Source organism: Rhamphochromis longiceps, linkage group LG15 (genome assembly GCF_057381845.1).
Source record: "Rhamphochromis longiceps isolate RC_006_pf linkage group LG15, R_longiceps_female_GT1.1, whole genome shotgun sequence".
Classification (NCBI taxonomy): domain Eukaryota; kingdom Metazoa; phylum Chordata; class Actinopteri; order Cichliformes; family Cichlidae; genus Rhamphochromis; species Rhamphochromis longiceps.
In genome coordinates, this window is record NC_140571.1 from 6,630,331 (window position 1) to 6,654,529 (window position 24,199).

At 40.6% G+C, this 24,199-nt stretch overlaps 1 protein-coding gene and 2 long non-coding RNA genes across 12 annotated transcripts in view; 2 read left to right on the forward strand and 1 right to left on the reverse strand.

Annotated features, from left to right (window-relative positions):
* The first annotated feature begins 5,746 nt into the window (after positions 1–5,746).
* Positions 5,747–6,626, forward strand: LOC146651913 (uncharacterized). The gene is made up of 3 exons (XR_014907471.1): positions 5,747–6,110; positions 6,196–6,313; positions 6,445–6,626. It is a non-coding gene; the product is annotated as an uncharacterized LOC146651913 (long non-coding RNA).
* A 3,373-nt stretch (positions 6,627–9,999) lies between these two features.
* On the forward strand, positions 10,000–15,494 carry LOC146651914 (uncharacterized). The gene is made up of 3 exons (XR_014907728.1): positions 10,000–10,291; positions 12,444–12,631; positions 14,948–15,494. It is a non-coding gene; the product is annotated as an uncharacterized LOC146651914 (long non-coding RNA).
* Positions 15,495–15,842: 348 nt separating this feature from the next.
* Positions 15,843–24,199, reverse strand: part of epb41l2 (erythrocyte membrane protein band 4.1-like 2) — a 49,483-nt gene continuing 41,126 nt past the window's right edge. For 9 of the 10 annotated variants that reach the window (XM_085383319.1, XM_085383315.1, XM_085383320.1 and 6 more), the window contains 7 exons: positions 23,160–23,228; positions 22,071–22,739; positions 20,885–21,013; positions 20,530–20,628; positions 20,299–20,379; positions 18,953–19,064; positions 15,843–18,618 (listed from right to left, as the gene is read on the reverse strand). In XM_085383319.1, the coding sequence (XP_085239445.1) occupies positions 18,963–19,064; positions 20,299–20,379; positions 20,530–20,628; positions 20,885–21,013; positions 22,071–22,739; positions 23,160–23,228 (1,149 nt within the window). In that variant the 3' untranslated portion in view covers positions 15,843–18,618; positions 18,953–18,962. The remainder of the gene's footprint in view (positions 18,619–18,952; positions 19,065–20,298; positions 20,380–20,529; positions 20,629–20,884; positions 21,014–22,070; positions 22,740–23,159; positions 23,229–24,199) is intronic. The other variant, XM_085383323.1, reaches the window with a different exon arrangement.

Below are 24,199 nucleotides of genomic sequence, written 5' to 3' on the forward strand. Positions count from 1 at the left end.
TCTTTTTTGCATTTCCCTTGGACCTGTCTGTCCAACTGCAGACTAATTCTTATGAAATATACCTTCATGCCAGAAATATACCTTATGAAATATACCTTCAACTGCAGACTAATTCTTATGAAATATACCTTCATGCCACCGTTACATTGAAGCATCAAAAAAAAAAAGAGCGACCGAGCAGTAATGAAATGACCTGGACTGTAGGTGTGTGTGTGTGCACGTTGGCAGGAATAGCTGCAGTATCTGTTATTTGTCGGAAAAACCATCACCCTGCATGACTTTGCTCTTACTATTTTTTATTTGTCTGACTGCTGCTGACTCGCCTCAATTTTCTTTCACTCTTTTCAATTCCGAAACCCTGCTCCGCTCGCCTCTGCTCTTTTCTTCTTTCACACTCGGCTGAAAAACAGTCATCAATAACCAGAGGCAAAGCAGACTGTGTACAGTACGGTGTGAGATTTAAATAAAAACAACAAATGTACACTCCCTGGTGACTCCATTAGGTACATGCATACAGTGCATGAGGTGTTACCAAGGTCGTAGTGAGCGGTGTTGTGGTACTGGACATGAATTAATCTCCCCCTTGGACATTTCAGTAAAAGCAAATATTATTGTTGTAAACATCGAACTAATGGCTGAGCTTGTATTTTGGATTTTGTTACACTGTATTTCTAAAGTGGTGACTGCTCAGCTTGCATGACTCAAAGTTGTAACAGTCTCCGACTATGTATGTTCCACTCTGGCAGGTAAGACGACGCCTGGATGATTTGAGCGATGTGATTTCATCTGTTTCCATCGCTAAAACATGGATAATCAAGTTCGGGATGGGAAAGCTGTTTGATCAGTGCAAGAAAATAACAAAGTGGAGCTACACCAAAATTAAAACAGATCAAAGAAGGGCTTTGATGAACGGCTGTCTCCACAGTGCTTGGTGATGTAATTTGGGGGATTTTTCTTATCAAAGAAGGAAGGCAGTTATAACAGTGTCTGCAACCAGAAGGACACGATGCAAAATAATAAAATCAGGGTACAGGTGACAGGGTTTAATAAGGTGTTCTAAAATCCCAACCACTGCATGACAGAGTTACTGGATCTCCTTACTAAATGGGTCAAGTATTCAGAGTTTACTTTTAATTTGTCTTTACATAAACATATCGCTTTGTGAAAGCGCGGTGCAGTTTTATGGTCGGCAACAAGAAAACTGCACTCAGTTCATTTCCTTGCTTCACCTCCATAACAGCGTCTTTAATACACAACGCAGGAGCAATTTAATCCTCTGCAGCTCCACAGGAACTGATGTTCACTGCCTCAAAACTGTAATCACAGTTTGTCGGCGATACTGAGGCAACAAGCGAAAAGCCACAAATACTGAGACTGGACTGTGGAGGTGGCTTGTGTGTTCTCAAAAATGTGAATAATGCCAGTGGAGATCCCATAAAGATATACTTAAATTAATCTTTGAAAATAATATGCAGTGTGACTCAGAAAAATATGTCGAGTATGTGTCAAAATAACTGTCAGGGAGGTCTTTTTTAGCTTAGTCAGAAAGCTGACAAACCAAGGCATTGCATCATGTTGATGCAAAAAAAAAAAAAAAAAAAATGCTCATCAGCAGTGCCCCCAAAGACACAATCAGACAAAAAGCACTGCAAAAATCTCTCAGTGACACATTTGTGCTGTTAAGTCATTCGTGAACTCAGAAGTCAGAGGCTCAGTAATCTGTTCCTTACTCCTTACTTGGTAGTATGATTTGAAATTTAAATATTGTGGTAATATGACAGTCGCCAAGTTAAATCCTGTGCCACGCTGCAAATCAATTCCTGTGCCGGAGGGGTTCACATAAAGAGAGCGCCGTAACACCTTGATGCAGAAGCCTAAATCCATCTCAAGCCCATGAGGCTTTTCCTGGCAGCCGCACTACTGTTGATATTTGAAATCAGTGAGGTTGGTGTTATTTCCTCCCTTCTTTGTGTGCGTCAATACACATCGATATATTAGTGAATACACACTGCAGCTGAGTAATCAGAGGTAAATGTCACACATCTTACATAATGCCCGAAGCTTGGAATCTCATTAACAAAGCCCCAGTAACTATGGCGATGAGCATCATCGGAGACCCCCGATGTAACTTATGCTAAAAAGGCCAAGAGGTTGCCATGACAACTAGAACAAAAACAAGGGTGAGAAAGTTGGAGCTGGTTTATTGAAGCCATGATACGTACACAAACACACACGGACACTCAAAGGCCTTTATGCTCAAATGGGCACTAATATGTCAATAGTGTCCAGAAAAATACATGTTAAGATGTTAGTCTTTTCCTTCCAGTTCCTTTTTATCATCATCATCACTCTGTGCTCCAGGCTCATCCCTCAGCATGTGAACACCCTCGCTCTCTCACACACACACAAACACACACACACACACACACACACACACACACACACACACACACACACACACACACACACACACACACACAGTAGGTCTGTAATGACAGCCAGACTGGAGCTTGTTAGCACAAATTCACATGAATGTTAAACAGCACGAATATCACTACCAACGTGAGATCATATAAATACAGGATTATTTAAATATGACATGTTATGTCCTGTCATCTCAGTCAATTTATAACAACAACATTATGGCTCATGAAGGTTTTCACTACACTTAAATGCAGATCAACTTTAGACTGTATATAAAAGATGAACACTGTGAAGCCAATCATTAGTTTGCTCTCTTTCCCGCTTTGTCATTTACTTTTTTTCCAAGGTGGCTCCTTCGTGGTTTCCCTGCCACTCAGTCAGTCACTCACCTGTCGGCATTCAGCTCGTCAACTCACCTGCAACTCATCAGTAGCTCTGGAAGCAGAGTATTTAAGAGTGAAGCACAGACTCAGTTATCAAAAAATCCTTGCATCAGCCAGGTAACATGCTTGCCCGCAGTCTGTTCCGTCCGTCCGTCCGTCCATCCGTCCTAACCTGTTTCTCATTCCCTAAGCTGAAGATAAACCCATAAAAACTTTTCAGTGCTCAGCATGTGGGTCCATCCTTCTATCCTTTTATAACAGATATGGCATACTAAACTACCCCATATGGGCAGATCTAGTGGGCCACCTACAAAAGCTGCTCAGCCATGTAAACCCACGCCACGAAGCTCCCAGCTCACAGTTTTGGTGCTGATGTTAATGCCAGAGGAGGTTTGCAACTCTGCAGAGACTTGATGACTTTCATGCAGTCTAAGACCTCGCTCGGTAACTTTAAATGGTCTGAACTGTGTCCTTTCATAATAAACAGTAAACTGTGACGCTGCTACGCTGGTCATTTTAAACCACTTCAAGGTCACTTTAAATCATTCAACTGCAAATTGTAAATTTAGATTGTTATTGATCCTTTTACCTTTAATTTAAAGTATATATTTATACCTTTTACTTTTCCCTTAGTCTTAAAATGTATATTTATTTCTTACTCTTCTTATATTTATTGTTGTCTTTTGCACTGAATGGAACTGGAGCCTCCTCGTCTCATCTCTCTATATACTCTACTTTATGTAGCAGAGATGACAATAAAGTTTACTTTGATTTTAATAATGGAATGTAATCAGGCAAGCCATTATCTGCTAGAAACAGATTGTTGTGTGTTACACCTAAATAAAACCAACTCCACTCCATAGTTGAGCTGAACCTTAGCAGCTCGGTTCAAAGATGATATGTTTAAAGTGTTTTGAATTTTGAATACTCCAGACAGAGTTGAACTTTGCTCTTATGAAAATACATTATATTTAGTGATGTAAACTAATTGGTGGGGAAAATGAATGTAGAAAATCGATGGCATTAAATTACTGTAATGGATTCATAGACAGTAGAGGTCATTTAAAGTAAAATATCATTACAATGTTGGACATTAAATATTTACCACCTTTCTCTTTTTTTAATGCATTTATTTAACTGAATGAATACTTGAGCGGAAGATTGATGAATAATGACCAGCAACTTACCATTAGTGATTATTATAGTCAGTATTAACCCATTCTTGGTCATGGACAAGGGAGGAGAAACTATATATCCCAAGGCTCAGAGTCAAACTAGCTTCCAGAGACAACAGGCACAGCAAGGCAGTAATTCACTGGAAGGAAGTAAACAAGTGGGGGATGTGCAATATTGTAAGATCGGTTCACTTTTGAAGGGTTTAACTGATGTCTGCTTTTAGATTTCAAAGGGCAAGCACTGATTTCCTTGCTTTCCCACACTAAATGCAACTACATTGATCATTTGGCTGATCTCCTGGAACTGCAACAGAAAAGAGACACTGATGATAAGGTACAATGATTAATTGTACTTTTTTTTTTTTTTTCAAATTTCAAAACATCATTGCCAAAAGCAGCAATAATATCTGTTTTTGTGCTCAATTCAGCCTCAAGGTTTAAATCTTACTTTCGTTTTAATGCCAAGGGGAAAAAAACTGTGGGAGTTATTGTTCTCCTGGCATCGATTATGATAATATGCTGTATATGCCTGACATCTTTATTCAGTTTGTCATGCATCTCTATGTTTTGTTACAGCAACAAAATCTCTGACTCATGACTCCTCTCTTTACCTCCTGATGGGCGTTTGTTTTGTTTTGGATTTTTTAATCTATAAAACAATACTGGATTAACTTACAGTTTTTCTCAGTAACTTTCTCTGTATCAGCTTGAACAGTTACCAGCAACGCTCCTCCAAATGGTTGCTTTTAATGTGCCCAGGGTGTTGACAGATTTTCTTATTAAGCACCTTGGATATAAAACACTGCAAAAAGATCAGAGGTTTTTTGTTTTGGATATATGCATATTGCATGTCATGTTGTATGCTCTGCATTTTAAGTTGTTTGTATTTTTATTATGTTTGGAGTTTGTGTTTCTGCTGCCTTGGCTAGGTCTCCCTTGAGAAGGTGACCTCTGTGGGACCTAAATCAAGGTAAACCAATAAACACTGGCCATGTAGTAAGCTGCGCGTCCACTAAAAGATCTTTCCACACAAGCAAGCATGTTACATAACACTCAGAAAAACTTAGGAAAAGATATTGCAGATTTCAAATTGTAATGTTTTACACATCATGGTGAACTCAAATGATGTTTATGTGTGTTGTTCTTTTTGCTGTTTCCCTCCACTTGGCCTTAGCACAATGTGGCAGACGGGGAGAGATGACTTGGATTCATCTCACTGTACAATCAATGAAACACAGGATCCGTTCCCACAGTGCTGACGACACAAACATGATCTTCCGCCCACACAAACAGATGCACACATCCAACTCCACTCATCAAAGTGGATGCTGCCTCATACCTACAGCAGCAATCAGACAAAGAGGTGAGGCAGGATTCCTCTTTTTTCTGTGAATGTTGGTAACAAAAACACACTTTGCTGAAGGTTGACTTCAAAGTAGGCAGAAATAAAAATGTGAATGTTACGTCCCCCCGAAGGGGTCTAGGCATGCGAGTGAGGGGACCAGTAACAAATGAGTCCAGAACAGAATGAAAGGAAAACAGACAGGTGTTTTTAGTAAATAAAATAGTCTTTATTATAGATAATCATAACATAAAGAGCCGGCAACGCCGTTTTACCAATAACACTTGGAAAAAGGGAAAAAAGGTTGCAACAACAAAGAACACAACAACCAAACAAACTCCACACCACGAGGAGGCACTTCCAGGGGCCCACAAGCTCACCCTATCACTAGCAGCAGCTAGTAGTGATGTGACGTTCTGTATCGAGGCTTCGAAGCTTGTGTCGAGTAATGGAGGGGGCGTTTCCGCGATGCGCGTATCGAGGCTTGCTTCATTTATGGGAGGAGCTGAAAATGATGACGTCCGAAGCCTCGCCGCCCGGCTGTACCACGTGACTGGTTCATGAAGTGGTTCGAACTTTGCCGCGAGATATGACAGCGATATAAACCCCTCAGACTTCATTCAAAATGTAGGTGTTTGATGGAGAGTTGCGGTTAGTGAGAGTTTGGAGACAGTTTGGAGGTTTATGAGAGTGAGGAGAGAAAGTCAGGAGAGAATGGAGCCAGCTAAGAAGAGGAGGATGTCCTCCCCTGTGTGGGAACATTTTGATCTTATTCCTCCCAACAAGGTATGTAAATTTCTACAGAAGATGTATTTTCATAATACTGATGGTGCAATACAATTTATGTTAAGCGGCTTTACTTTTGTACAAGGTGAAGTGTTTGCTATGTGCCAGGGAGCTGGGATATAACAACAACACCTCATCCATGCTTAGGCACTACAGAGCTTCGCATGAGAATAAGGGGAACACCGATTATGGAGCAGGACCAGGTGAGCCATCAAATGCCATGATAATATAGCATGCAGTAATGTTACTAAATGATATAACAATATTATACAGCTGTTATAAGTTACGTGTGTGATATTTATATTTGTGCTTTGTCTTTATTGTCTTTCCTCAGGAGAACAATCTCAAATAGATGAAGACCTGGTTAGCATGGTGAATGAGGACTCCCAGCCATTTAGCATTGTGGAGGACAAAGGATTTAAAAGATTTGTTAAATCATTAAATCCTAGCTATGTTCTCCCCACTAAAAAGGTCATAAAAGCAGTGAAAATGTAGTTTTTACAGAATAAAATGTGAACAGGCAGGACTGAGGCTCAGTGTGTAGCTGTCCATACCTCAGTGTTACAAAAGCACAACTACTGTCCACACCCCAACTACACCTCACCTCACAGTAAATGATCATTTCCATTTTAAGCATTTCCAAATAATCATTTTCCATACTGCCAGTATAAATATACACAGTATACTGCCATCACTACAATATACATGTTTTACACACTCCTTTTGTTGTTGACATTTACAAGCTGTGTGCAAAAGGCCACACTCTTCAAATTCATGCCAACTAATATTTTTATGTCCAGTAGGTGTCCTACTAGAGCAAATGAAGCTTCAGTGCTTCATGAAGCTTCATCTGCCCATCACTAGCAGCTAGCTTTACTGCTGCCGAGGCCCACAAGCCCACACTACTCACGTAAAGCAGCTATACTATTTCCACAACTCCACACTTCAGGCAGGATAACTACACACCAAGAACACCCCACACTGCTCACAGCTCATCCCCAGCTTATATGACCTCAGAGAGGATGATTGCCGACTGGGCCCAGGTGGTAAATGAGTCCAATGAGCAGCAGCTGTGTCCTGGGGAGAGAGAAGAGCAAGAGAGAGACAGAGGGGTGGAGCAAGAGAGGAGGAGGCAGAGAAAAACACCAAGCCCACACAAGGGCAGTATCAGGAGGCCCAGCTAGGGCTGTAACAGTGGAGAAACACCCAGAGTGTTGATAATGTGTTCCTGAGACAGCCTCAGGATCACTGCTGTCCCAAAATCCCGACCCATTGCAGAAGCCACATTTCTGGCAGCTCCCAGCCAGTTTCTGCTGATTACATTTGGTTAATCGAGTTTGGTCTTGTTTCTTGCTTGTGCGCATTTTCTTTCATTTCAGAATTTTATCTACGCTCACTTTGTCAGCAGCAGCACACAAGAGAAAATAAGAGACAATCACAAAGAAACAAGACTGACTGAAGGGCTGGTTAGTTTGGCAGCAACAGTGGTGCTGGGAAAAAAAACAACCCTTCTTTTTCTTCTTTTCTGTTGCTTGTCTCAGTCCAGAGGAAATGGCAAAATGGGCCAAAATTCCTCCTGCGTGTCGAGGGAGGAAATGTTTAGCCAGGGTTATGGCTGCTTTCAGGAGATTTTTCAACAGATTAGTTTCAATTCCTCTTCTCACAAGAGCCACATTAATGTTTTATCAGCCATATCTAAATAATGAATGTAACTTTTGCGTTCTTTTTTTTTTTTTGTTTTTCCATTTGTTTTTTTCATTTGCCTAATTTAATTAAACATGCATGTATACATCCATGCATGATACATGCATCAAACTACCAGAAAAAAACAGAACGCTATACAACCTTCAAAGACGCCACAGCCTCCACCCTTCTTTCAAACAAACTTAATAAGTTATATTGATGTTGATGGCAGCATCACACAGTTAACCTGAGTTCTTACTGGCTGTAGCCAGATTGTGTCTGTGATTTCACCCAAAAGCCTGAAAGCAATGTTCTGTTTAAATGTTTGATGGGGAGACTGGAAGCAGAATGTCAAACTGCAAAAAGGACAAAGATACTTAAACTTTGTCACATACAAGCAAGGATACATCACTCAGCATAACATTATGACCACCTGCCTAATATTGTGTTGGTGCCCAAACAGCAACAAACAGTGATGCACTGTGTATTTTCTTGCCTTTCTATCAGATCCAGCATTACCTTCTTAGGCAATTTGAGTTACAGTAGCTCACCTGTTAGATTGGACCACAGGGGCCAACTTCGCTCCATGACCCTGTCACTGGTTCACCACTCTTTGTTTCTTCGACCACTATGGATACAGATGACTACAGACCATGAACACCCTACAAGAGCTCCCTCCATTCCACCACATCCCAAAGGTGCTCTATTGGATCATGTTCAAGAAACTAACTAAGCTAAGTAACATGGACAATCTTGAATTATCCAATTTTGTTGAGACTGGATGAGTTATAGCCTCAGTTTCCTGTTCTTGGCTGAGAAGTTGAGTGTAGCCAGTGTGGTCGTCTGCTGCAATAGGTCATCTGCTGCAAGGTTTAATGTTTTGTACTATCACACGTGCTCTTCTGCAGACCTTGGTTGTAATGAGTGGTTATTTGAGTTACTGTTCCCTTCCTATCAGCTCAAAGCCATCTATCCTCTGACACCAACAAGGTATTTTGACACAGGAAGCTGCCAATAACTGGATCTTTTTTTTTTTCAGACAGTTCTCTGTAAATCCTAGAGATATTTGTGTGGGGCAATCCCTGTAGATCAGCAGTCAGACCAATCTGTCTGGCACCAACCATGTGGCAGAACCGTGTCAGACTAAACAAAATCGCCTTTCTTCCCCCAATTTGTTGCTCAGTTTGAACTTCAGTGTTTTTTTTACCATGTCTACATGCCTAAATACATTGGGTTGCTGCCATGTGACTGGCTGATTATATATTTGTGTGATCGAGCACCTGAATAGGTGTACCCAATAAAGTTTGTGGTGAGTGTGGTGTGACCTGTGAGCCAAGAAAAAAAACAAACTTGTGCCTGTGACTGATTACGGAGATATATTGTATATGTCTAAGTAGCTAGATAAAATAAAAGATGAAACATCTTCACGAAATTTAAAGAAGTCCAGCTAGTTTATTTTCAAGATCCTTAGACTACCATGACCTGGATGACAGAGAACCTACACAGATTGCATATGCATGCCATGTATCTCTGCATTTTAATGCAAACTGTCTGATTCAGTACTGCATTCTTTGTGATTTAGTGGCATGGTCAGCAGGCCACTGGTGTGAAAGTCTCTGAGCAACCATCAGAAACAGACTCCATGAGGGTGGCCTGAGGACCCAACATCCTCTAGTGGGCCCCGTGCTCACCAGCACTAGAGCCTGTTTGAGACGCTCCACCACCACAATCTTTATAAGGATAAGCTAAAGAGAATGGATGGATGGATATGTTGTAGTGATATCGTCCAGATTACGGTTATCAGTTGTGTTTGAAACTAATCAGTGATGCCATCAACCAAAACGGCATCAGTGTTTGTTGGTGCAGAGAGTGTTTGAAAGCAGAGAAAGGCAAAAGAGTTGAGAGAACAGCTGAAAAACTGCATGTGTTGTGAGGTTTTCTTTTATGACGCAGTAAGCACAAAGGTCTAAGGTTCAATGATCAACACTGCAGAAAGCCACAGTGCACACAAACAAGCACAGAAGCATAACATGTAAATTATTTCCCAGATTCAAATGGTTTAAGGACACCAGTGCATACAGTAACATGCACCAATCCTCTTACTAAACACACACACACACACACACACACGGTCCAGTAAAACTAATCTTACTAATCACACGGTTCGACTGTTGAAACAGAACAAAGTTCACATTGTCAACAGCAGTGCTGTTTCTCCCAATCAAAGTGAGTCGGGGACAGAGAAACACAGGAAGCAAACACACTAAAAAGAAGAAACAAAGAACTGGACTTCTTTTAGCTCATTTTCTCACTGTGGAAATAAAAACACGAGATTTATTTTTCCTGCATAATCTCAGCGGCGTCAGGAGCAACTGACTGATTTCTTTAAAAGACAGCTTAACGTCAGCAAGGACAAAACTCATTAATCTCTGGAGAACATCTGTAGGTCATTTCCACCTAAAGGCCTTCAAAGCTGCATTACTGGGGGCCTAAAAACCGTAAGTAGATTTGGTTGTAGTGTTAATGATAACTGTGAGTGTGATTCATGTTTTGTATAGGTGATCCTGCTTTATCTCTACTGACTGTACACGTTCGTATGGACAAAATGAGCACAAGGTTTCATGGCCAAAGAGTGAAACAGTCACAAATGTGCAAGCTATTTGTCCGTGGACATGAACTGTATGAACTGTACTTTAAGTGGAAGTACATTTCTTGCTTGCATCGTGCATGTTTTCAACGCTCCTCTGAGGGGACACGTAACCCAGGCAACCAAGAAAAAAAGTGGTGAAACTGCCGTGAACTTTTGTATTTTAGTCTAAACCATGACCGAGATCAAACAGTCTTGTTCCTAATACAAAGCTTTTGGGAACATGCCACTCAGAGCGCATCTGGAAAGTACTCACAGCACCTCACATGACCACATTTTGTCATCATACAGCCTTCTTCCAAAACAGATTTATTTTTTATTTCACCCCATAATGAGAAAGTGGGAAAAAATAGCTTTAAACTGCAATTTTGTTAAAAATCAAACAACTTTATAACGTGTACATAAGCTGTCGCAGCCTTCCCTCGATACTTTGTTTTAAAAAAAGTAACAACTCTGCAGTGTGAATATTTTCCAAATGCACTGTGTGTACATGGACACAAGTGAATCCATAAAAGCACATGTTCATGTGAATGAGGGAAAACACGTGCGAAGGAACTCGAACAATAGATTACATGTTACAGTTATCATTTCATAACCTGCACTGAGACCGACAAGGCCGCTTGAAAGGGATGAAAACTATGATTCAAGTTTCAGCAAGGTTAGCTGAACCTGCAGGGAATTATTATTTTAAATAAATATCATTCTAAACTTTGTATCAAAACCAGTGTTTGAAACACAAAATATATAAATGTCATGACTGCAAAGGATTATCCATAATTTAGACTATAGAGGCTTTAACACCAAGCATGGAAGCAACATTGCTGCAAGTCTGGAGTGTTGCATTGTCACAGTTTACACTTCTAATCATATAGAAATACATATTTAAGCAATCACCCATCTGTGTAGTGTCCAGATGTCCATTCCTGGATGAGTACAGCCTGCAGCTGTGCAATGGTCATTGATTGCGGTTGCCTCTGATGAGCACACAGCATGTCCTAGGCAAGTTCAAAAGAAAACCTATCAGGATTAAATGCTGATCAAAGACGTTTCCCGATATGTCCCTTTTTGTTGTGTTGTAGTTTTTAACCATACGGTGCAATGACAATACAGTTTATTCTGAATCTGATCCAAAGGGACAGCTACTCTGGTTGTGTATGTTCTAAGATCATTGGTTTGAGAATGTATACAAGTTTATTCAGTTCCACCCTTAACTAAAACCAATCAACCAGAAGCGAAAACTACACACAGAATGGTTGTACTGAGAAATCGATTTAAAAGAAATTTGGAACACATGTTTCTTATTTGATGTCTGGTGTTTATTCCAACCTTTGATTGGCATACACATGCTTGGCTACTAAAAATAGTCTGCTTTTATTAACCCTTTAAAGCCTGAACCATGAAATAATTGCCAGGCAATTGTAATTCTGAAAATAAAGTTCTATTTTCAATTCAATTTTATTTGAATTTTATTTTCTTTATATTGCAAGGTAGACCCTACAATAATAAAACAAAGAAACCCCCAACAATCACATGATCCCCTATGAGCAAGCACTTTGGCGACAGTGGGAAGGAAAAACTCCCAGGCTCAGGGAGAGGTGGCCAATTCACATATTTGAGTTTTAATTTATATCATATTTGTTGTTGGGTTTTGTTTTGGCAAAATATTTATTACTAAATTTATTTATTTATTTTTTTTTCAGAGGGGTTAGTCTCAAAAACTCATGTATCAAATATGATACACTAGGTGTGGGGGGTTAAGCTGGTACTTGCTAGTGTACGTTTCTTGTACAGTAAATGCTTCATACTACAAAAGCAGCTGCAGACCAAAGAGATTTTGGGCTTTAACTGAAAGAAAAGTCGTCAGCACTACTGTTACTTATTTGTTATTTAACCTAAAACTTAGCTGTTGTCGGTCCGACACATTAAAGTACTCGCGTTGATGTGTTCTGTGATCATATCGCCACAGCAGACCTGATGTTCTCCCCGTTTCTGTTGCTTCACAGGACTAACATGGCTGTGCTGACTTCCCCCTGGGCTGATCTGGCTCTGTTCCTGCAGGGAAGCATCACGATGTCAAACAGTGATGCAGGCAGCTTTTTTCCAGTGTGGCTGTTTGGACTGATGCTCTTCCTGTCTGTCTCTCTGCTGCTGCTAGCACTGATCATCCTCCTCAGTTGGAAACTCAGACAGGGTGGGCATTTCTCATACTCACTCACAGTATTATTTGAACAGTATATTACAACTCACGTGACCCACAGGTAAACAACAAAGAACCCAAACTAAACTACACTCTGACAATTAGTTACACTGGCCTGGTTTTTGTGGATGCGTAGTGAGAGAGGACTGCCACAGGCTTTAGATTACTCAACACATGAAAAACCTGGAAACATGCCTTTTCCTTCATCTATATGTGTGCACAGGTGTTGCTTTTGCCGGCTAAATCGGACCCATTTGTTCTTTGTGCGGCCGTAAAACATAGACGTGTACACACATCCTGTTATGATCATGGCTGTGCTTTCACCATCTGCTCTGGTTCAAAGTGGATATATTCATAAAAAGATTATTCATGTGTAGAAAAATCAATCATGGGGAACTCCAGCTGCTTTTTGAGAAAATCTGACTCTTTTGTGACCCGTTTTTAAAAGACAATCATGTGGGAATGACTGCTGGGTGTGATTGGGCATCAAAGCAAGAAAGTGTGCAATTTTTTGTGATTTTACATTGTCTGCTGTTTATTCGCATGCTAATTACAATCATTTACAGGTAATCAAACGCATACTGTTTGTCAGTGGTGCTCAAATTACACAAAGCTTCTATTTATGTTGGTGAGAAACAAATCTGGGTCTGTGTTCTAGATGGCAAATCACAACAGTAGAAAGAGTTTTACAGACATTTTACTATTTGATGAAAAATATTAGCTCATTTTGAATTTAATGGCAGTAATGTGTGTCAAAGTTGGGGAAAGTGCAACAAAAGGCTGGAAAAGTAAAAGAAAAAGCCAGAGGAACATTTAGCAACTAATTAGGTTAATTGCCATCACGGTGTTAAAAACAGACATGATTCTGGCACGGAAACTACTTCATGGGCTCAGGAACACTTCCTGTAATCACTGTCTGTGAATACTGTGCCATCCACACATGCAGGTTAAAGCTTTATTGTGCAAAGACGAAGCCATACGTGAACATGAACGCTGGACTGAGACAGAGTGGAAAACTGTTCTGTGGTCAAAGTTTGAAATTCTTTTTGGAAAACATGGACACTGCATAAAGAGGTGAATTGTTGAGTGCCGAATTGTTATACGCACTCAGTTCAAAAGCCTGCATCTGGTACCACACAAGGTACCAGCATTGCTAAAAGATAAAAACAAAAAAAGGAAAGTGGCAGTGAGCGTCAGTTTCCTTGGTGAAAATGCCTTGTTGATGTTACAGAAGACTGGTCAGACTTCTTCAAGCAACATAAACTCAAATAGCCACTGCTTACAACCAAGGTATGCAGAAGAGCATCTCTGAACACACAGCACATCAGACTGTACCAGCAGTTTAGGCTGCTGCTGGTGCTATAATGATGTAGGGGATATTTTCATGGCACAGTTTGGGGCCTCTTAACACCAACTGAGCATTTTTTAAGCAGAGCCTACTATACCTAAGTACTTGCCTGGTGCTGGGCAACCACACAGTGGCAGCACCGAGCACAGCAGGCAGTCCCTAAAACAAAAGAACTCGTAATAGAGGCGCAGAGAGCTCCACTCCCATCTCATTGGAGATGGTCAATGGAGAACAGGTGGAATATGTCTCCACCTTCAGGTTTCTGGGCACCCACATCTCCACTGATCTCACCTGGACCCACAACACCAATGTTCTAGTAAGGAAGGGCCAACAGTGGCTGCACTTCCTCCATGTCCTCAGGAAGAACAACCTGGACCACAAGCTGCTGCCAGCCTTCTACCTTGCTTGAATGGAGAGCGTGCTCTCCTATACTGCCTGGGTGTTTGGTACTCAGTTGATAACTGAGGGAAAAAAGGCTGTGCACAGTGTAAATTAACACTGCCCAGAAAAATCATCTACTACCCTCTGCCACCCCTGGAGGCTATCCTTAAATCCTCCAGTCTCAAGACAACTAGGGTCATCACAGGTGACCATTTGCACCCCACCCACCACCCGTTTGCCCCACTGCCCTCTGGTCGGTGCCTTGGGTCAATCAGGTCCCACACCTCCAGACTCACTAACAGCTTTTTCCCCTGGGCCATTCTGTTAACCAACACCATCGCCCCACGCAGAACTGAAATGACAAGCCTGTGGCACCAAGATTTCAACTGATGAAAATAATGTCTAAATTAATTCAAAGTGGAATATATAAAACTTATATAAAATATTGTATAAATAACAAAATTAAACTTCATTCTAGTTACAATAGTAAATGTTAAAAAGACTAAAATATTACACATAGAGCTCATAACATTCCAGTTTTCTTCTGTTTTTAGTCTTCATCTCTAATCTTTCATCCACAGCTGACGCTGATCTGTTGAAGCTAGCGCAGGACAGAAGCTCCATCAGCGCCACCCACAGGCATGTCCACAGAGGACGGCACAGAAGAAATACTGGATCTCATTTCTGCGCCTGACAGTCATGAACGGACACATTTTAACACAAATGAAGGAACACCCTCTGTATATGACACTATGTGCTCTCTCCTGAGGGGCCACATCATGCTGGACATTGAAGACACCGACGTCGTCTGCCTCACCCGACTGACATGAATTAAAAAGCATAATTTACACATGGATTTAAGTTTTAGGTATTATGTCTAATAAATATGCTGCACACATTTTCAATCACACTTCCAAGGAAATGAATGAGGAAATGAAGCGAGTATAACAATCCTTTATTTAAACAGTGTTACACAGGGGGGAGGAGTGGCTGTGTGGGGGGAGATACAAGACATTTAAGCTGCTAGACAGAAAAAACCCTACTGGTGATCACTGGTTAGCTAACAGAGAGCAATGAGGCAGTTGGTAGGTTTTCCAAAATGAGTTTCTGTAAAGTTTCCTTTGTTTGTGTGAGTTTTATTTTATTAATAAAATATAAAAACTGTGCTGGTTTCCCGTTTCTCCAGAGTGTGAAACAAAGCCTGAGATTTAAGTGTTCAGAGGATCCTCCAATTATAACCTGCTATGACACCATGTGGATTTAACGTTCTCTGATGTGGATTCACAGGCGTAGAGGTTGGTAAAACTTTTCTTGGTGTAACCTAACGTAACATGACACATTTGGGAAAATCCGATTCCGCAGCCTCAAAGCTCATGTGATTGGCTAAGAGAGCCCAGAAGAACCCGGAAAAGCGGTTAAAGCTGGGGCTAAACGTACAAAAAGGAAAACAGTGGCAGAAATTTCCATTTGTAGTGGTTTTCAAAAAAAACAACGACACTGCAACAATTTTACAAATATGCAAAATGGAGGGGGAACAAGAAATCCCACCTTTAAACAACTAGATCACAGAGAAAAGATGAGAAATTATGAAAAAGAAAAATCTACAAATGTGGTCACTGTGATATTACCAAAGGCTTTTTTTCTTTTTGTTTGTTTTTTGGAACATCAAAAGCTTCCAAAGCTGCCTAGTGTTGCACGGTTTACATTTTTATAAAGAAAAAAAAAAAAAAGCTTTTCTGCTGCTTTGTCTCTTTACAAGAGGGTTCGAGGTTAAAGCTTCCCCCTCGTGGAATGTCATTTAACTGCATAGTAGAGCTCAGACCTGCGTTTCCTGATTTTAAAAAAGCTTCAGCTCTCAGTTTGATGAGCACGCTTAACTACAAAAGTTTTAAAATGGGTCAAATTGGGCAGTGATTACTCATCAAGTTAAAAAGCTGATTAGCAGTTTTTTCTTCCTTTTTTATTTCTAAAAATGAAATAAAATATCCTTTTGTCTCCCATTTAAAACACGTCCAGTCAAAGAGGGAGACGTAGATTAATCCAGACCAGTCTAAGGTGGAATGTTTATTATACTAAAATCAGTGGCACTTCTTCACTTACAATCAGCTAAATTTCAGGAGAACATGACTTTGCCTTTATGCTGCTTATGCTAAAAATGCGCGTCAAAATAAATGCACGAGACCAAGCACCTAGCACATTTAATGCCCCCAATATTTACACAAAGCTACAATTTAGTTCACTTTCTTTTTTTGTTTTTTGCAGAGTAAAAGGACAGAAAATTAATAAAACATAATGAGTTTCCATTTAGGGGGTTTCAAGAGCACTTCAAACCCTCTGATACACTTCCCTTTAAGCTGCATTTTGGCTGGTGCGTTGTAACTTTTGTTTTTTTTGCCTCAGTTTGAAGTGTGGTGACAGATTCAGAGCGTTGCGGTTTTTTTGTGGTGAACAACGTGGAAATCGGCTGAATGAAATGTAACCAAAATAAAAACAAAAAGAACATGCAGAGAAACGTTTAGCTGTAGTGAAACAGTTACAAAGCAGCCCGACGCGCTGTATGAGCAGAGATAGTCCACACGCTCTCAAACCAATTGACGTGGTAGCGTCCTACCTAGACTCACTTGAGACTCCTGGAAGATTAAACTGCGTGAAGACATGCTGAATTTAATCCCATACTCTATCATATCAAGCAGGTATGAAAAGAAGCCGGCGATGAACTGAGCTGAACTACGGCGGCAAACGGGCTCCTTGGCAGTTAGCAGGCTGCATTAATTTGAGTCTGAGCTGCTTTCAAGTCATCCTCATTTTGGTACCTGTGCTAGTTGGAGCACAAAACTCATTCTGAATAATTTAAATAGCAGTGTTAATTTTGCATTATGCATTAAGCCTTCAGAATATTAAAATACTTCACTGTGGGATACAAGAAAACATGCATTATTATTCAAATTCTCTTTTATTCCCTGGTACTTATCGGGCAATCTCCCAATTATCCTTCACTTTACAGCTCCGGTCTCCCAATCCAAAGTCAGTTTATGTCTCCCTCGCTCCCCCTCAGGCCCAGCGGGAATGGTTAGTGTCGTACAGTGGACGAGCCTGGGGAGTGAAAAGCTGCTCCCATTGATAACCTTCATTTTTACTGTGCAGAAGTTGTCATTTTCAGTTCAAATCCACCTTCAGTTTAGCTTAAAAAAAATTTTAAACTGTAAAATTGATGGAATTTATTCCACCTACATTTTCGAACTACTGCTGAAGCTCGCCGACCCTATTTAAAATGTTCAAAACCCGTCTCTTCTTCCAGTTTAGCAAAAAAAGTGAATTGAACTGAAAATGCACTCACTCGGCTGCTAGTCACACACAAGGAATGTGGATGAATAATAACTATACAGGAAAAAAAAAAAAGAAATAACAGAACCAAAAGACCTGGATGACTCTCCTGCAGATGTTGAAGTTACAGCTCCCGCTCTTCTCTAATGATCAGGAAGTAGAAGTGATAATGTGAGGTGCAACGTTTCTACCATTCACCTGTGAATATGTGAGAGTGAGTGTGTTATACTAATTAAAAAAAAAAAAAAAAAGAGCAGACCAAGTTGTGACACCGTTTCCTTCATGTTCCTTATAAACTATTATATTACTCTCCATTTACATCACCATGAAGCAAGAGGGGGAGCTGTAATTTAACAAGTTACCTTTCTATGCCAATGCACCGGAACCCAAGTACAGGTGCATAACCTCACTGTTATGATAAAAAGCTTTCTCTACTTGAGCATCTCAGCGTGCTGTTATTGTAAGAAACGTTAGCTGAAGGTCATCAGTACTGGTACAAAATGATCAATGCAGGATACAGTTTCATCCAGATTGGTTATCAGTGCATCCCTAGTTTCATCTTTGTGATAGAGGACAAACATGCTATCATCTGTTTATAAAACAGTTACAGAAAAAGCACAACTAAAAAAAAAAAAAAAAAAAAGCTACAATTGTTATGCTAACAAAGTGGTTCTTTTTGTTCCCTCAGAAACAATGAGAGATTTTTTTTTTCTTTTTCTTGGTTTTGCAGTGAGGGATTTAGATCGCACCACAGACAATAAGAAAGGAAGAGAATGGCAACTTCGGTCCATTTGTCAAACCCTTCTCTCCCTGTTCTTTAAGCTCCTCTTCTTCTCCTCCTCCTCCTCTCCCGTCAGTCAAGGCTGATCGTCGTGGGTGATGAAGGTCGTTCGACAAAGAAAAAACAGTCATGACGGGCCCTTCAGCTCTGGGGAAAAAGAGAGGGGGTGGGGGGTGGGGGAGTAATCAGCCTGGGGCACTGCGATGATGAAACGACACTGGTTTCCTAATCAAAATGTTCTCCTTGTACTCCTTCCAAAATCTAATGCCTCCTTTTCCCTTTTTCTCTTTTCAACTGTTGCAGCATGTGTGATGGCAGCTGGTTTCTTTAGCAGCTTCTCCACATGCACCGCTAAATAAACCTTTCCCTATCAAATATAAAAAGATTAATAATAATAATAATAATAATAATAATAATAATAATAATGATGATGATGATGATGATGATGATGATGATGATAAGCTACTATTTTTATCATTACCTGAGTTCAGTCAATCCTCCTCAGCCAGCTCAGTTTCTTTATGAACCACCACTCTGGTAACAGACATGTCAGGATGTTGCTCTTTGGCCTCCTTAATGGCCTGGGCCAGTGCCTGCAGTACCGATGGGCAACCACATGGTGGAAGCACCGAGCACAGCAGGCAGTGGAGGGGGAAGGAGGGGGGGAAATGGTGGAGTTAAATGAAAAATAAAAGAAGAAGCAAACAGAAAAAGACATATGTGCTGGATTTACGGTCAGTGTGACATTTTACTTCTTCGGATCAAGTAAAATGCATTTAGAAGAAGAATTCACTCAAATAAAACCCATCTCAGTGATATCCAAATCTGTTGTTTTTGTGTAAATCCAGCGAATTAAACCAGACAGGCAACTTAAACAAAAAGACGAGCATGCAAAGAGATGAAAGAGACATTTACCGTCCCAAACATTTCAGGGCTACATGCAGTTTGACATGAATTCCCATGAAGCTATTCACACAGGTGAAAAGATCTCTCTGGAGTTTTCCATGTTATCTACTGGAGACTGTGGCAACCTGCTAGCAACCACTCTCAATAAATGTTGCGCTGCCTAAGTACCTGTATCGCTACACCCCAATATGGACAATGAGACTTTTTAGTATTGCTTTTTAAGTATCTGAATCTGGCAAACAGTGCACAAAAATTGCATAATTGATAATTAAGAGATGGCTCAAATTAAGGCTGGCAGAATGGATCAATTATTTTTGCTGGGGTCTTTAGGAAGCTAGTTTAAAGTATTTAAAAAAGATCAATTTTCATACATCTGGACTGGACTAACTGAGATGTGATCTCCTCTGTGCAGTGTGTATTTTACTGTACTCTGATTGTCACTGAGGAAATGTGACAATCACAGAAAAACATAGTATGTGAAATTAGTCACTGCAGGAGGAAAAAAAAAAGCAGTATGCCAACATTTTATACATGAAAAGATGTGGTGAAGAAGTCACAGCAGCAGATTCCAACAATGAGTGGAATATGGGTGGATCTGATGGCGTGTGTCAAATAAGTGATTCAAAAATAAAACGTAGCATTAAGACTGCAAGTAACATGATTGACATGTCCCAGAAACCCATCTATTCTCTTAAATCTTCTAAATGAGAGAAAATTATTTCCTTATGAGTCAATCTGCAGAACAAGGATCTTAAATTTAAAGCTGCCAAGTTTGGACTTGGATGTGGTTTATTTATCTAAGATGACTCTTTTAGAGACTTTCACACCATCCACGTTTGGTGGGAAGAAAAGACCCCATGAGCCCAGTTGTTGGAACACGAGGCAAAGCAGAGGGGAAAGGCTGCGTCCCTGAAAACTGACCTGGTCGTGGTCGATGTCACAGTCTCCAGTAATGACGATGCGTTTTTCAATCCTCGTCTCTGATAGACCGCCCTTTAGCGTCTGCAACAAAAGATCACCACATTTCAAATTGGGAAGTTTGCAAATGGCTGCAGTACAGCATTTAAATTAAGATAGCATAATGAAATTATGTCCCCTATGTCACAAAGACACAGGCTCAACAGAAATGAACGTGTGTGTGTCTGTTCGTACCTTGGTAATATGTGTGGTTGTTGTAGTACACAAAGATTCAGAGGTGATTGTCTGAGCAGTCATCAACACTCCAGGCTCACCATCACCATTACCATCCAACTGAGAGAGACAAAAAGAGATCATTAGCTGATGTTTAAAAGAAATAAATAAATAAAACTCGTTTCCTGTAGGAGCAGAATGAAAAGATGGCGTCATGCACTGTAGCTAGAAAGGAAGCACTTTGGAACATGGAGAATGCTGACGTAGCAACGATCGGTCTAAATATTTCACACAAACAATATGAACCACGGATGGTGACACACATGGGGAAAAACTAAACAAGCTTCTCCGTTTTTTTTCTCTCTCGTGTTTGCACCTGCGCAGCCTCGTATGTGATGGTCTTGGTTTCCGTATGTACGATGGGCACTTCTTTAGTGGCTATCTCGGTTTTCTGGGCTGCAAACGTGTCTGATATAGTCACCATTTCTGTCTTTACCACAGGCGGCTGGGGAGGGAGCAGAGAGAGGAGTGAGGAGTGGGGGGAGGGAAGAGAGTTAATATATTAAACCTGAGGCAGACATGGGGAAAAAAATTAATTTTTATCTATGCAGTTGACAAATCTGTCTTCAAAATCATCTTCTATCATAATCATTTTGAAAATATTTTTGCGCAGGAAACACCAGTACATGTAGATGTAAACAGCACATGTGAGCCACTGCAGCAAAACTCATGCACAGAAGCAAGAGCTCCAAAAGCCATGCAGACAAAACCATGAGAAACACAAGTAAGACAACATCTGCAATGCAATGTAATAAAAAGAGCTATGGCAAAGGACAACTATGGAGATATCTTTGGCGTTCACATGCAGCCTAGCACTGTACCAACGTGCATAAAAAAAATGAGCCAATATGACAAGCGGGACTCAAAGAGCTACTATAATGTAAACAAGGTACAAAGATGAGTGGTTGGCAATGATGATTTCCACAACACGCCAATTAAACAGAAAGAGGAGCATCACTGCCAAACACGCGGAGGATACGCACATATCAAAATGCAGCATGCAAAGCAAAAAGAAAAACAAAACAAAACAAAAACACACCTAACAGCACCATGCATTTCCCACTTAGGCCCCATTTACTTCACAACACTAAAAAAAAACAGTAGCAACACACCACACTGCGTGGGACATGATAATGGTATGAATGGTATCTGACAACAGCAGATATGAAAGAAAGTCAAATGTATGTTTATGTAAATTAAAATAAAGACTGAAAATATTCATGTAGGTGAATTAATATGAACACCAAAACAATGGTGGTGAATTGTAACTTTAAAGCACTGCTCCTTGGTTTCGGCAGTTTTGAGCATACTAATATAAAGCTTTAATTTTCATAGGATGAAGATGAGTGTGAGGATGTACATGGGGCTTAAATATTCACACAAGCAGGAAGGAAACCGGCGCTCTCAAAAGCAGGGAAGGAAAAAAGTGGGTGTTTCTATAGTTGGCAGGAGAGGGATCAAAGCCCGGGGAAGCTCCGCAGTCGGCCCAGTGAAGACTTTACCTCAGAGCAACAAATAACCTGTGGCAGCGGCTCTGCTTCAGTGAGCGAGGGCTCTCCGTTCATTTTAGGCTCCTCCTCTTCTTCTGCACGAGTATCCATTACAGTCACACCCTCTTCAGGCAGGGTGAGGCCGTTAGGAGCTTCATCGGGCGTCACCATCGGATCATCTGTGCTCTCCTCAGTCTCACGCTCAACTTCTTTCTCTTCCTCGGCATTTGTTGTCTTCTCTGTCTCTGTGTCGTCCTCCTTCTTGGACTCCACTTCTTCTCGACGGGTTTCTTCTGCAGGCTGGATGACTTCAGCTGGAAGAGAAGAAGCATCTGAAGCCAACACCTGTAGCTCTGGCGTCTTATCTTCCTCTTGCTTCTCCTGCTCTTCTTCCTCTTCCTTCTCCTCAGGTATTTGTGTGTGAGAAATGGACACAGGGAGATATGGATGGTACTCTGCTTCTTCTTCACTCTCGCTCTCAGATGAAATGCTCTCTTCCTTCCTCGGCTTTGCTTCCTCAACTACCACTGCTTCCTCTTGAACTTCCACTTCCTGTTCCCTCATTTCCTGCTCTGCAGAAGGAGCAGCGGGGGTACTGGCTGCAACCGTGACAAGTCCAGGTTTGGGAGCTCTGGAAATCTCTTGGACGACAACAGTCTCCTCGATTTCAACCTCGGTTGTCTACACACACACACACACACACACACACACACACACACACACACACACACACACACACACACACACACACGTACACCCGGTTCACAGACACAAACACAATGAAGTGCGCAAACACACATGCGCACACACACACCACAACAACAAACGCATGGAGACAAGAAAACAAAAGAATAAAATGATCATTGAACACAAATGGGAAAAAATTAAGCTCAGTTAAAAGATAATAAAGTAACACCAACAGAAGAAGATGAAGAACTGTTGACAAAGAGACAAGAAAGGGAGGACAGATAATGAAGGGTGTAGCAGGAACAGAAAATTTAAGCTGCAAGTGGAAAATGAATGAAGGCATGAAGAAAGTAATGGATAAAAATTGTCATGAATGTAGGGTTGGAGGAATTAATAGAAGAAGGTCAGGACCACCTTTGCGGGTTCTTTGGTATCAGAGATCGTGTTATCAGCTGTTGCTGCTTCTGTTTGGGGCACACTCACCTGCGTGACAGAGAAGTTAGCATGACATTATTAATCACACACCATCAATGTTAGCAGTATTAAGATGTCTGTTATCACGGCATGTGGGAATGGGCTGCCTTTGTTATTTGTGCCCAATCCCCCTCACTTTTATTGTCTCTTATTCTGTGCCTGGTGGACTGTTTTTTCATGCAACCCCCATAAAGCATAAGGTTCCCTGAAGCAGGGAAAAGAGACGGGATAAAAGAACCAAAAAGAAAAGGTAAAACAAAAAGATGAAAGATGGATTAAAGAGAATACCACATCAATAAATAAAAAAGGTTATCTTCACATACATAAAAAGGCAAAAGAAGCGTGGTATTGAAGTCAGCAGTGTCTTTGAGACGACCACGAAAATACATCATAATGGATTCAGTCCTCACTTGAAAACCTTTTTGTGTAGTTTTAAAAGCTCCTGTTAAAAAAGCCACTAACCAAGCACATTATTTGGCTGCCATTTCAGCTTTTCTTTTTACATTACGAAAGCTGCTGCTTCAATACCTGCTGCTTTTAATATATTTATTTTTTAAGCACAGATCCTAAAACGGAGCAGATTAGTACATTAGCATTAAATTCACACATATTTACAATCACTAGCAAAATAAAATATGAAAAATAAATGTTAAAAAACAAAGCCATGCACCCATTCATAGATGAGTAGGTTTAGATTAAATGCATTATGGTCATTGTGTGCCCGTTCTTTTGGGATGAATGGAGCCGTCACAAACTAATTATCGCTACCATTCATCCGGCATCTACAGCAGGCATTATGGGCATCTTAAACCCCTTTGGTTTGTAAACGCATCTGGCAGGCATCCTTAGATACCTGAAGAATTACAAAACGTCAGTTTACTCTCAAGTTAAACAGAAAGACGATTGGTTAAAGGTACAGGTGACCCTAAAATCAAAAATACATGTATTTCTTCTAGATTGTAGTTTTATCTAGCCATATC